This window comes from Prosopis cineraria, unplaced genomic scaffold, assembly GCF_029017545.1.
Source record: "Prosopis cineraria cultivar Desert tree isolate PC_DT_omini unplaced genomic scaffold, ASM2901754v1 PC5, whole genome shotgun sequence".
NCBI lineage: Eukaryota > Viridiplantae > Streptophyta > Magnoliopsida > Fabales > Fabaceae > Prosopis > Prosopis cineraria.
This window is the reverse complement of record NW_026555336.1, coordinates 4,946,272-4,960,276: the sequence shown is the minus strand read 5'-3', so window position 1 is coordinate 4,960,276 and position 14,005 is coordinate 4,946,272. Positions and strand designations below refer to the sequence as shown.

The 14,005-nt window shown below is 32.2% G+C and overlaps 1 protein-coding gene and 1 long non-coding RNA gene across 3 annotated transcripts; one reads left to right on the top strand and one right to left on the bottom strand.

The window, feature by feature from the left end:
- The first annotated feature begins 10,316 nt into the window (after positions 1-10,316).
- Positions 10,317-13,539, top strand: LOC129311069 (probable hexokinase-like 2 protein). Its single transcript, XM_054953035.1, has 9 exons — positions 10,317-10,663; positions 10,747-10,897; positions 10,982-11,146; positions 11,240-11,317; positions 12,065-12,220; positions 12,323-12,421; positions 12,524-12,654; positions 12,734-12,815; positions 12,898-13,539. Exons 1-9 carry the CDS (start codon positions 10,383-10,385, stop codon positions 13,216-13,218), a joined length of 1,464 nt encoding a protein of 487 aa, XP_054809010.1. The 5' UTR covers positions 10,317-10,382; the 3' UTR covers positions 13,219-13,539.
- LOC129311071 (uncharacterized) lies at positions 10,657-13,383 on the bottom strand. 2 transcript variants are annotated; one of them, XR_008593225.1, is made up of 5 exons: positions 13,090-13,383; positions 12,844-12,976; positions 12,522-12,738; positions 11,087-12,203; positions 10,657-11,000 (listed from the first exon to the last, which is right to left on the bottom strand). It is a non-coding gene; the product is annotated as an uncharacterized LOC129311071 (long non-coding RNA). The 2 variants fall into 2 exon arrangements; XR_008593224.1 differs by having other exon boundaries at positions 10,657-12,203.
- Positions 13,540-14,005: the final 466 nt, after the last annotated feature.

Genomic DNA, 14,005 nt, shown 5'->3' with positions numbered 1-14,005 from the left:
TACAAGGAGAAGAAAAGTGAGAAGAAATAAGAACAAGGGTGCTGAAATTGTGAAGCAAGTAGAGGTATAGGTTGAAGGAAGTGATGTTGAACCTCATAAATGGTTCACTTTTGAAACCAAGACTTCTAGTGACTATGTGAATTCTTATGGCTGTGGTGGTTGGATTGCTGAAGCCACAAGAGAGCCATAAAAATATTGAATTGAAATTGCCAAGGATTAGACAGCTCCTTGGCAGTTTGAAGCCTCATAGGGGCAGTAAAAAAGAATAAGCCTGATGTTGTTTTCATTATGGAAACAAAGATGGAAACGAAAAGGTTATAGAAAATAAAAGGAAGGTTACATTTTAGTCATGAATTCTATATGGACAGAGTGGGTATTGGTGGTGGGTTAGCAGTGTGATGGTCTGAAGCACGAATTTTTCAAATTTTGTACAGTTCTGCTACAATTATTCATATGGCATGTGTGAAAGGTAATTCATGCACCTGATATTGAGAAGGATAAGAAAGACGTATGGGATATTATTCATAGCTTGGCTCCGAGACATCGGGAAGATTCAAGATATGAGAAGTTTGGGGGTGTTCAGATAGCTATGAGAAGGATTATCTCTTTTTAGAACTTTTTGGATGATTGTGGTTCGCTGGATTTAGGCTATAATGGTCATTATTTTACATGGGCAAATAACAGACTAGGTAATGCTTTTGTTATGGAGAAAATTGATCGAGCTTTGAGAAATGTTGATTTCAGATTGAAATTTCCCCAAGCACAATTATTCCATCTTGAACTTGTTGAGTCTAATCATCTTATGATTTTATTTGATTGTAATTTTTATGATAATAGAACTCCCTGGTCATTTAGATTTAACATGATGTGGAAAGACCATCATAATTTTCTTAATATCATTATTCCTATTTGGTTTGATCGTGATCTTGTTAATATGGATAAGATGAAGGAAATTAGAGATCATCTTAAGGCTTATAGTGTTGATTTGACTAAATGGAGTAGCAAAGATGGTTCTTTTATAAAGAAAGGCATTGGTTGATGATTTTTGTTGTTTTGTTTTCTTTTTCAATTGGATATTTGGTTGTACTTGGATTGGTTTTTATTTTCTATTGAACTGGATATTGTGTTTTTCTTTTTGATGTGATTTGATGTGTTAGGTTGTATTTATATGTTTTTTTTTAGTGTTTTCTTTCTTTAACTGTTACTGTGTGTACTTGTTTTTATAATTAATAAAATTGACTCTCTTTTTCTGCCCCGAAAAAAAGCCAGTGTTGTTAGAAAAGGGGCGGTCAAAAAATGGAAATAAGAGTGAGTCAAAATCCATGGAGTAATAACATAAACGAAAAGCACCCAGAAAATGGGAGAATGGAACGTACGCGGAGTCGCGGACCAAGACCATCCCAAAAACTGACAAATTAAAAACATTGTTCCTAAGTTTCCTTATTTTCCTATTTCAAAGCTAATTTCCGCATTTAATGTTTATGACTCTATCATCGATCTCCCAGCTTATTTTCAAGTCATTCACACTACATATCAATGTTGTTAAACTTAATAATTTACGTAAATTCATAATAGAGATATAAGCTCAAAATATAGACTCTGATCATAAATTAAAAAATGTATGATTAAATAATTAAAACATAAAATATAATCATAATTTAATTTAAATATATTTCAAATATATAACATTAAAATTAAATCCATCTACATTTATATATTATTATACTCAACATAAAAATTTTAAAATAGGGCAACTTATTTTTGGTATTTTTTGTTTTCTTTTTTATTAATATTAGTTTTTATTTTATTTTTTTGAGTTTTATTTTTCATTGAAAAGTTAAAAATGTAAAAATGATAGATTTGAAAAGTGAACTCACGAGTTTAATTAAATTTTATTTAATTTAAGTTTATGAGTGAGTTAACATAATTTTATGAAATAAAAATATAACAACAATAAATTTGAAAAGTCAACTTAAAAGTTTAAAAATAATGTTATATTTCATCCCTCTATCGTTCGATTCATTTTCAATAGTACACACAGGCTAGGTTGAAGACTTGATTACATCCTTTGACACAAACGTAACATATATAATGGTCGGTGATTTTCTTTTTGAATTTCCTTGAATATGTAGCCACCGTTATTTTCGTCGTTAATTCATACATAATAATAATACCTTAAGATTTGCATTATATGATATATAAGGTTGGTTGGTATAATACTTTTTGTTTTCTCCGACCACCGTATTGTGTCTAATTTGCACGCCAAGTTTGAAAATATGGATACATCACTTTATTTGTATGTGCCCCACGTACCACGAGAACTTCCAACAAATTGTGCCTTTCAAACTTTATTCAATTCTCCAAATCTTCATTATATCTATATATCTACTAGTTGAATTTTTTTTTTATTTACTCAATAATTTTTTTTTTTTTTGGTTCCATTGCTTTCTTGCTTTTTAAGGATAGCAACATTTAACCGCTCTTGTACGTCCCATGTACGTTCTCTTTTTCCTTTTGTTGATATTCCACAAATTGCATGCATGTACTTTAATCTTCAAGAGTCTTTTTAATTTTCTCTCTTTTTAAATAAATTCACTTGATATCCTACTAATCTGAATTTGAGTTACATCGCGTTTCAATGAAGGAAAAACTCTCCCAAAATGATTTTCAATCTTTAGTTTTCAGTAGTAACATCTCTTCAATTCCAAGTAGCAACAAACTTCTTAGTTATCTATTGGTCTTAATATTATATTACATCTTTTACTATAGTTAATTAAATTGAATATTATGAAATTTTGAAATTAATTAAAAAGTATTTTAAATCAATAAAATATATGCTTTCAATGATTAATTAAAATGCCAATGAATAATCTGAAGTTGAGAATCCGCAAATTTCATGAACTTTGTCTTTTTAAAAAAGAGAAGATTTTATATTTTATAAAAAATTAATAAAATGAGCAAAAATATTTTAAAAAGAGGAAGAAAACATCACAGACAATCATGAGTCTCAACTTTAGATGATTTAAGTCTAATTAAAATTGATTTGATATATATATATATATATATATATATTTATATATCTAAGACACTTTTAAAAGATTTGGACTTCATGCGCGCGCGCACAACACACTCCACTATTCTAGCATCACTCATTTACGGAAATCACGACAGCCTCCAAGTTTCCCATTTTCATAGTTTGATACGTCAACATTTGAACTGAACTTGAAGCTTGTTTCCTCAGCCATTTATCCTTTGACTCATTGAGGCCCCAAAAAATCAAAAAAATTGAGGCCCCCGTAGGGCTTTGATTTAGATATGAACGAGATAAATGCCCAGATGACAGATACTATAGGTCCTGTAATAAAGAAGATCATGGCTGTCTCAAACTCCAAAGCATTGATTTTTAGTGGAAGGGCCATTTGCTTATCTTAAGTATAGGATCTTGGATTCGAATGTAAAAAAATATTTTTGAAAAACTTGCCCCTAATTGGACTGTAACATAGACAATAATTAAATTTAACTCAATCAATAGTTATGTCAATATATATATATATATATGATAAATTTATTTGTGAGGCTACTGTAATTTATCTTTATTTTTTTGTTATGACTATCTAGTATTAGACATTATCAAAACAAATTTGGCTATCATCATGTTCATTTGTGGCTATTGTAATATGAATGCTAATACATTTAAGAATCAATGGTATTCTTTTCTTTTGACAAATTGAGAAGCGCATCGTTAGTATAACGCATTCAATTATATATTGAATCATTCAAATTCCACAAAAGTAGCTCAAGTAATTACTAAAATGGCAGTGATAACATTTACAATCTTAATTAAAGACAACAGTAGAATTAATATATTTTATCATCGATGTTCTTCTTCAGCACCCATTTGAATTTTGATCACTAAATATAGCAACATATAACATCAATATCATCAAAATTTCTACATACCCACTTGGGGGAAAAAAAATTCTACATACCCACATTATATTGGTCAAATTTTGGTACGGCATGCATTTTTAGTCATCTTTGATTAGCAATGTTGTCGTCCTTGATCTTGGTGGGATGGTACAGAAAGATAAAGCAGCAGTATCATTTTGGGTTGAATTTGAAATGAACAACAACAACCCAAACTCAAAAGCGAGTACATTAGTCAATAAGGTTGACTTACATGATGTTGCCTTTGTACGTACGTCTTAATTAGTAATGTGTGCATGTATATTGTGTGCTTTTCGTTTTTCAAAGGTATCACCGAATTCATACAACAATAAGTCAATAATAATTTTTTTTTATCACAAGTTTTCCTTTTCACCTTATATTAAATATTGGTGAAAGAGAATAGGTTACTAAGAATGTAGTTAGTTCCTAATATAGGGTGCCTTCTAAAAGATTTTTTTTATCCTTAATATTAGGCACTTGATATGGTATTAATTACATTTTTTTTCAATATTACTCCTATTTAATATAATGCAAATTTTAAAAAAATTATTTAAATATGGATAAAATTGAAAGTATTATATTTTCAAACAAAAGTAATGACTTAATAATCTCTAATTGATTATGGCAAGGTAATTAGGTGAGACCTATGATAGGGAAAAGAGGAAGTATTTAGTAAAGACAATGAAAATTTATTAAATATTTAGATATAAAGGTAATGAACTTTAGGGTTTTCCTTAATTATAACGAAATGTGTTAAAATAACTTACAATTATAAATAGAATCGAAAAGAGTAATGGACATGAGATTCAGTTTCAATGGTTATAGCAAAGAATGCGCCAGTATGTATACTCTTTCCAATCCTATATATAAGCGACCTTGTAGGAAGAATTAATGGTTCTTTTTACAAGTTATTTTTCATAAAAGGTGGAGCGTCAATTAAATGTTACATATATAGAAAAATATTTTAAAAATAATACACAATACATTTAATAAGGTTAACTTAAAAAAAAAATCTTTCTTTTTTCATACAACATCAATAATATTTAATTACCTTCTCTTAACTCTGGTTAGGTAGTTAGAAGTTGTTTATACATTGTTCTGGAGAAATGACTACTTAATTGACATCATTTAATCTTTACTTTACTATGCGAAGTCTTAATTGGAAGTTTTGTCAATTTATAATCAGAATGATCTTAGCTTGAAACACTAAGATTTTTAAGCACATTATAATATGCATGAAAAGTGGCTTCAGACTCATTCAAGTTTCTGGGGTGGCCCATGTTCCTTTCGAGTTTCGGCACGTTATTGGGAGTTTAACTTTGGCAACTGGTGGGCTCCATGCATTTGGTTTTTCAACATTTCACAATCAATCAAATATTATATACAATAAGGAGGAGAATAAATAAAGAACTTATAAAAATATCAATATCAATATCTTTTCATAATTAAGGTTCCAAATTCAACAATCTTTTTTTTATATTTCAGTATTAAAATTTTAAAAATTTCTTAATTTAATATTAATCTTTTTATGAGATCTTTTTTTATCATTTGTCATTCCCCTTTTCTTAAATTGATGGTAGGATTGTAACTTGTAATATTATGACCTAAATCTTTCACAAGTTTGTTTTTCTTATAATCACATCTAAGGCTCTGTGAATACTGTATTTTGTCCGGATATTTTTTTTAAATTTAATAATAAATAATCAAAAAAATAAAAAAAATAAAATTTAATCCTTTTTAGGATTATATTTTCAAAAAAACAATGATAATATTTTAACAAAATCAAAAAAATCTTACTTAAATCCTTTAAAACCTCTCCCAAATTATTCCAATCATTCAAAATATTGAAAATCAACTTTGCAAGAATCAACTATTTTAAAAAAAAAAAGAAAATTTCTTTACTTAAATCTTGTTGCTTTCCATTAAATATATATATATATATATAATCTTGCATAATTCAAAATTAATTTTTTCTCTCTTAATTTAATGTGCAAAATTTTAATTAACATAACAAAAAGGGGGCATTAAACATAAAAAAATAAATTAATTAATACAATGGGAGGGTGAACCACAACCGGCTAGACAAGCTAAGAAAGCAAGTAGAGGGGACTTTCTGCTGGACCAGTAATAGAGAGCTGAATAGATACACTTTCCTCAGCGCAGAGAATGCCAGTCACGCGAATAAGCAAAGAGCAGGCAAAGCAAGCCATCCAAGTCATCTGAATCACAGGGGCAGAGAGAATGGACAAAAGTACGACATCCTTGTCTTCTTTCGATTGCACAGAGAAGAGACAAAGAGCAGGGACGAACAAAGCAAAAAAAAAAAAGCAAGAAAGGAAGAGAGAGAGAGAGAGAGAGAGAGCAAACTCACACACACATGAACACAGCCAAACACACGCAAAGAAAAGGAGCAGAAACACAGCACGCACGCAAAGAAAAGGAGTTAGAAATGCATGCAAAAGTAGGACAGAGAGACGTGACAGAAGAGAGTAAAACAGAGCATAAAAACGTGCACAAGCAGAAAAATGGAAAAAAAAGAAAAAAAGAGAGCACGAAAGAGTGAGAGTGTTCGAGAAGGAGGGGAGAAACAAAGACAAAGGGAGATTGAAAAATGAGAGAGCCATGGACGAAGAGAAGAGAGAGACCGAGAGGGAGACACAGGGATGAGAAAACGAAGCAGAAAACAGAGCATAGAGGGACTGATCTGAAACTGAAAAAAATGAGAAGGAGAGGACGTGAGAAGAAAACAGAGCATGAGGAGGAAGGAAAAAGAGCTGAGAGAGAGTGGACGACCAGGGACGCAGAGAAGAAGCTTGAAAGAGAACTGAGAAGTTGGAAGGAGAGCAAGAGAGCAGAGACAGTTGCATGCATGCAAACGTGGGTTCTTAGGCTAGCACAGGAGAGAAAGACCGAGTGTCCGAGAGGGAGTGCTTTCTAGAAAATAAAGAGACTGAGAGTGGGAGAAGAAAAAAAACCAGAAAAAAGAAGAGAAAAACTAGAGGAAGGAGAGAGCTGGGAACGGATGAGAAAATGGAGCACAGTGGGAGAGAAATGAAAATGCAAAAAAACAGAGCATGGGATGCGAGAACGAACAAGAGAAAGAACTGAGAAGAGTTTGGAGCAAGATTCAAGGATAATGGTGCGGTCATGGCACTGATATTCTTTAGAGCGTTTACTATAGGAAAGTTTAAAGGTGTGGTGCAATGCTTGAACACAATGTCTTAATAATGCCCGGTAAGCCAACTTGCATTACTATCCCTTCCTTTTCTTTGCTGAAAATTCAAGATTGAATGGCTCTTCATGTATCACCTTAAGGTCGTATGTGAACATGGGAAGTTTCAAAATGTGTTGATGTGCGTTAATATCAAGTGCTGTCTTAAGATTCTTCACTTTAATTTTACCACCGAAATACAACCTACTTTGTTGATTTTTTATATATTTGCATTTGCATGGTAATTGATATTTTGCACAGATATTCTCTTGCCTGTTTAGTTTCATCCCTAGAATTTTTATGATTTTGAGAGCTATTCTTCCTCTATTAGTTTGTTACAGCCTATAGCTTAATTGGTAAATTTTTCTCTTCCTGTACAGAGACATTCTTGAGCTGAATTTTTATATCCATGTTTCTCTACATGTGCAATTTGATATATAAAACTTTAAATTATCATTGTTAAAATTCATTTGTAAAGTGAAATACAAATATTTTTGGATGATAGATAACAAAAGAGGAATATTCTTAAATAACCAATATCTTAAGAGAAATTTAGAATCTCCACAAGCATTTAAAATGATCCTATATCGTGAAAATCAATAAGATTATGCAGGTATGAGAATTAATTTTGTATATAATAATGTGGGTTCCAAAAACTCATCATTAGAATTAATTCTCTTTTTATAATTAACAAAATATTTAAACCTCATGAGAGATTTTAAGAATATTTATAAAGAATTAAATTAAGTGTATTATTGTGTGGGATAATAAATTCTCGTAGAATCTTGCAATTATTAATTTATATAGTAAATAAATAATTTTGCAAATAAAATTATAAATTTTTTTAATAATAAAATTAATTAATTAAATTAATGTACTAAATCTTTTGGTCATATGAGATTTTTGAATGTCTATAGACATCTAGAATAATCATCTTACCGTGAAAGTCAATAAGACTTCGCAAGTATAGTGATTAAAATTTTTATGTTTAAAAATGTAAATTATATAATTACACATTAAAAATGTATTTAAAATATTTACATTATTTCACCCTTTTATCGTGAGAGATTTTAAAATCTTTGCAAATATTTAGAATAATTGTATTATCGTATGAGCTAATAAGGCTCTGCAGGTATAGCAGTTAAATTTTCTAAAAAAATAATAAAACATGAAAAATAATTTTAAAACTCTTTTCTTTATTTCAACAAAAAAAATTCAAAAATTGAGAAAATGATTGAAATTAAATCACTTTTTTGTAATTTAAAATACACATACCAAAATTTTAAAAATTGTTTTATTTGTAAAATGGTAAATCATTTTTAATTAATCGCTCTTCAAAAATATTTTCACCAACAACTTATAATGCCCGAACTACGTGGACTTTGATCCCCATCACAGGGTACATAGGCCTCAAAGTCGAATTCTGAGTCAAGTCCTTTCTCGTAAATAAATAAATATTTTTCACTTAATCCTTATCTTTTTTTATATTAATCACATGAATATAAAAGGGATAATTAAAATAATTTTAAAACCATATTTACATAGCATAACAAACTTTAGGTAACCATTCTCACGAACGGGTGTTGTGGGATGCCTAACACCTTTCCCACATTCAATCGACTTTCGAATCTATTCTTTGATTTCGCAGACCATTCTTATCCTTCATTAAACAATTTCCCAAGATTTTCCTCAAAATCTTGGTGGTGACTCTCATTTCTCCAATCTTTTTTCTGAAGGCCAAAACCTCTGCTCTCGCGCCTTCTATATCGCATTTCTGGGTGCGACAGGCTCTTAGAATGGATTCTTTTTTACCTAAAGCCCAATATATTCTGAATAATTTCTACAAGTCTAAGACCCCAAATGCAAATGTTTCTTTGAAAAAAGACACATTTGCCCCAAATGTAAAAGTTTTTCAAATATAAGTACAGCACAATGTATGTAAATAACATGACAGAGTCTATGTGTGACAAACATATGATCATTTGTTAAACATGAATTAATCTGAGAGATTAAATTGAATAATAATATGTAGGTTTTTCAGGTGTATATACAATATAATATCATAAAAAATATGATAATGTCTATTGCATGAAACATAATGTCTGTTTGTCATTTATATTTCGCGACAGATATACTTTTTTTTGAAAAATATATTTACATTTGAGACTTTTAAGCCTGCGAAAACAACTCAAAATGCATTGAAGTTTATTTTTTTGATACAAAAATGCATTGAAGTTTAGTCTAGAGCTTTATATGTGATTGCTCCTTTTTTGGGGCCCAAAATGTTGTGCTTTACGACTTTGAGCACGGTTTTGGTTGAAAACTTGTTCGAAGGCCAAACTTTTGACGGGTTTTGACTTCAATTTATGTTGGGCCTCTTGATAGTGTTTGTTTTGGGTAATTTACTAATTTTAGGACTTCTCTATATGTTTTGTGGCAAAGCATTTGTTTTAAGAAACCTTCGAACATTCAATTAGAAAAAAAAATAAAAAAAAGGATAACCCTTGTATAATTTACAATAATCTAGAAACCTTTTTTTTAGTAACTGACAATAATTAGTAATCTAAAATTTCGTGCAGTTTACAGATTGGACATAGTGGTCATTTGCCAATAAGGGGTGCTCTTTTCGGACAACTCATTTAAACTTTATATTTTTTTTTTTTAAGGAACAAGCTTATAAAATGAGAGATTTTGACGTGAAGGAGTCTTTAGGCTCAATTTTTATAAGCCCTTCGAAAGCAGGCTAACCTTTTTAGCCCCTATATTTCTCTCTCTCTCTTTTCAATTTTGTTGAAATTGTTAATATTATAAAATAATAGAGTTGAAATGGAATTAATACATAAAAATGATAAAATTCTTTAAATAGCTGTATTAGCGAAATTGTAAAAATTATGTCCGCTTTTGGACCCAGCTGGAAGCTGTCAACGAAGCCAGACTTGGGCTATTGTAGGCCGGACCAACTCCAATTGCAGCTCTAGAGATAAGTCAGCCGAATAACATTGGATTCAAACTTGGATCTTTATTATTTTTAAAAAAAATTCAAAAAAAAAATAAAGATTTTTGTTGCCAAACCCATGATGCTCGTTCCTCTATGCACAGGATTAACGGATTTCAGTTATTTCAATTCCATAATAGGAATAACAGTTAGGACGCACTAACCAAATCAACCTCCAAACAAAGGATCAGTGATCTGATCATGGAATGATTACAGAGACAAAGAAGGATGAGGAAGGAGGTGGTGGTGATAGCTTCACTGGGCACAACCTTGGCACTGGTCGCAGCAGTTGGTCTGATCAAGAGATGGAAGAAGAAGAAAGAGAGACAAGGGAGGCAAACACGAAACCTCGTACGTAAATTCGCAAGGGAATGTGCCACTCCTGTCAAAACCCTCTGGCTCGTCGCCGATGACTTAGTTTCCGACATGAAAGCCTCTCTCGCTTCTTCCTCCGACGAAGCCACCACTCTCAAGATGATCATTTCGTATGCTGCATCGCTCCCTAATGGGTACTTCTTCCTCTTCTGTTCAAAATGCCTTTTCCTGTGTGTGTTTTTTCATTCAGTTAGGTTAAATTATTTGGCATTGACAGAGAAGAGGAAGGTTTCTTCTACGGGGTTAACATGAGAAGCACAAACTTCTTGATTTTGTGTGCTCGTCTCAGAGGAAAGAACAGCCACGTCTCTGACTTAGACAGAGAAGAAATCTCCTTCCCTCCTGATCTCCTGGATGCAACTAGACAGGTATATATCTTCTTCCTCGTAACCTAAAGTTTCTTGTCTGCGATTGATACATAATATTGAACCTGTGAACTGTGTGGCTGGCAGGTGGTGTTTGAGTTTGTGGCTACAGAGATAGCGAAATTTATTGTGGCACATCCTGAGAAGGAAATATCTAACGTTCCAAAGAAACTGGGGTTCACTTTGTCTAACCTGGTCGGCCAAGCTGGTACTACATTAAACCACTGGAAAACCTTCTCCGCAGAAGACCCAGTTGAGTTTGGTTTCACAGTACTTGCGTTATTGTTATGCACATGCATGCATGCTACATGACTTTGTATATATTTTGGTGTCCTGTAACCATAGGTCGGGAAAGAGATGGTCAATGACTTCAATCAAGCCTTAAAGAACCATGGGATCAATAACATTCAAGTTGTTGCTATGGTAATTAACTCCCCTCCCTCTTTCACACAAATAGATCCTGATGATTTAATATCTGAAATCTTCTCGCCCATTGAGTGTGTTATGTGGCATGGTAAAAATAATTGACTTAATCGAATGATTGACCAAGGAGATATAAGCATAGGATAAAGAAAAAAATACCAAATCACTATTTTATTGTACTCTATACCTTAATCCAACAGTGAAGATCTATTTGAAATTGATCGGGTAAGCAGGTGCCTTCAACTTACAGGAATTTGTAAGTATGTATGGTAACTTTTGAAAATTTGCTCTACTTCCCCAATAATTTTGAATCCATTAGACTCAAAATAAAACATATTTGAGTTCTAAAAAAATTGAGCTTCTGATATTTCACTTAAGAGATTTTAAATTTTGGACCTCTTAAATTCAAATTTATATTACTTTTATAAAAAATAACAGTATTTTAATTTTAATTTTTATTATTTTTACATTTTCTGTATGCACTAACCCACAATCCCGTGTCTCCAATTGGCTTTAGAGAAATGGTTAAAAACATAAAATGTAACCTTGTATAATTGTTCTTCAACTCACTGTTTTATTCATTTCTATTTAAGTATTAATTTTTAAAAATTGATGAAATTCTACAATTACAGTATAGACACTCACTAGGTGAGAAGACTCAAGACACTCAAAATCCAAATCTTAAACACGCATGCATTTAGTTTTAGTTTAAGTTGCGAAGCAGTGAAAATTTCAAATGGTGAGTAGGTTGAGGATACTGTAGGGGGTTTGTCTGGAGGAAGGTACTACAGTAGGGACAATGTTGCTGCAGTCACATTGGGAATGAGCACAAATGCTGTTTATGTTGAATCATCTCAAGATGTTCCCAGATGGATTCACCAAAAACCTGAATCAGGCGAGCTGGTTAGTGACCATTAAATACACGCAGTAAAAAAAAAAAAAATTAGCCTCTCCGTTTGACCATGAACAGATTAATTCAAGGTAATAACATGACTAATAATGCAGGTTATTAGCACGGAATGGAGAAACTTCAGGTCCTCACATCTGCCACTCACACAATTTGATGATAGTTTAGATGCTGAAAGCTCTAATCCTGGTGGCGAGGTATCATAAACCAGCCACTTCGGCAGCAATCTGTTCCATGGCATATATATATATATATATATATAAAGATTCGCTCTGAATATTGTTTCTTCCAACTTACAGACTTTCGGCAAGGTTGTTTCGGGCATGTACTTGGGAGAAATTGTGAGACGAGTCTTGTTGAAGTTGGCTCAAGAAACAGCTCTGTTCGGAGACAGAGTACCTCCTCAGCTTATGATTCCCTATCAACTAAGGTATTGTATAATCCTATCCTTGAAAGCAAGAACGGAGAACTAATGTTTTTCTTGGCGTAATTCACTTGGCACTGTGCAGAGCACCTGACATGGCAGCAATGCATCAAGACACGTCAGAGTATCGGGAAGTAGTAATGGAAAAACTGAGAGAGGTTTTCGGGGTAAGGATTTCTCAGAAAACATATATACCTTGCATTGAAATGAAAAAATCAAATCTTTTTTTATAATTTGGGGGTGAAGCAGATAACAGATTCGAGTGAGATGGCACGAGAAGTAGTGGCAGAGGTGTGTGACATAGTAACAGAACGAGGGGCACGTCTTGCTGCAGCAGGAATAGTGGGGATGGTGAAGAAGCTTGAAAGAATACAGAGCAGAAGAAGTGTGGTGACAGTGGAAGGTGGATTGTATGAACATTATCGGATCTTCCGAAATTACCTTCACAGTGGTGTCTGGGAAATGCTGGGAAACGATCTCTCTGACAATGTCATCATTCAAACTCCACATGGAGGTGCTGGCACTGGTGCTTTGTTTCTTGCTGCTTCTCAGACACACTACTATTCTTGATTCTTCCCAAGACACAACATTGAATAACATGCTTCTTCCATCATCTTGTGCTTGAATCAGACATGAGCTGTGAAACCATTTGCTGATTAGATTTTACTTACCAACCATTTTTTGTCCTAGTGATCTTTCTGAATCACAGCAGAGTCAGCATTTTTTGACAGTTTGGGAGTGTGCACAGTTCGATCACTTTTTTTTATCCCAATCTTCTCATTAATATAAAATAATGCAAATCACTTTTGCATGTAGCTAGAAATTTTGTTATAAACAAGCCCCAGGAACTCATTATTTTGATTAGAAGTCAGGTAATCTACAGGATTTGAGATTTATACATTTGGCATGCCTAATACAGTAATACATGTGAGCAAATGCAAATTATTAGTTACCAGGACTCAGGAGGCATTCATATTTGTTTCTTGTTTCTGCTACATGGTTTAGTGAATATATATAGGGTGTGGGTGCATACACTACTTACTTGTGACAATTCAATCCTTGCTTAGCAAGTTTACATTGTACATACTAGTTTTTTTTTTTTTTTCTTAATACAATGCCACAACCTAAGCCATGTTAAAGACAGTAAAATTAGAGTAAATTAGAGTTCAAAACGTTGTTACATTTAAAAGGTGAATCGTGTAAAATCGTTGTGTTGAACATTTCACGATCAGCATGGCCAATCAAATAACGATTAGTTGGATCAATTATATAATAATACAGTGAAAACGATGGGGCTTCATTAAGCGTGAATGTGTATTGAATGCTTTGGTGCATGAATGATATGCAAATTCCAAGT

What these genes read in the sequence shown, in the direction of transcription:
- LOC129311069 (XM_054953035.1), top strand. Translation starts at nt 10,383, where the DNA reads ATGAGGAAGGAGGTGGTGGTGATAGCTTCACTGGGCACAACCTTGGCA. An exon ending in TCCTGGATGCAACTAGACAG is followed by an intron (nt 10,898 to 10,981) that starts GTATATATCTTC and finishes TGTGGCTGGCAG; the next exon opens with GTGGTGTTTGAGTTTGTGGC. An exon ending in AACCTGAATCAGGCGAGCTG is followed by an intron (nt 12,221 to 12,322) that starts GTTAGTGACCAT and finishes CTAATAATGCAG; the next exon opens with GTTATTAGCACGGAATGGAG.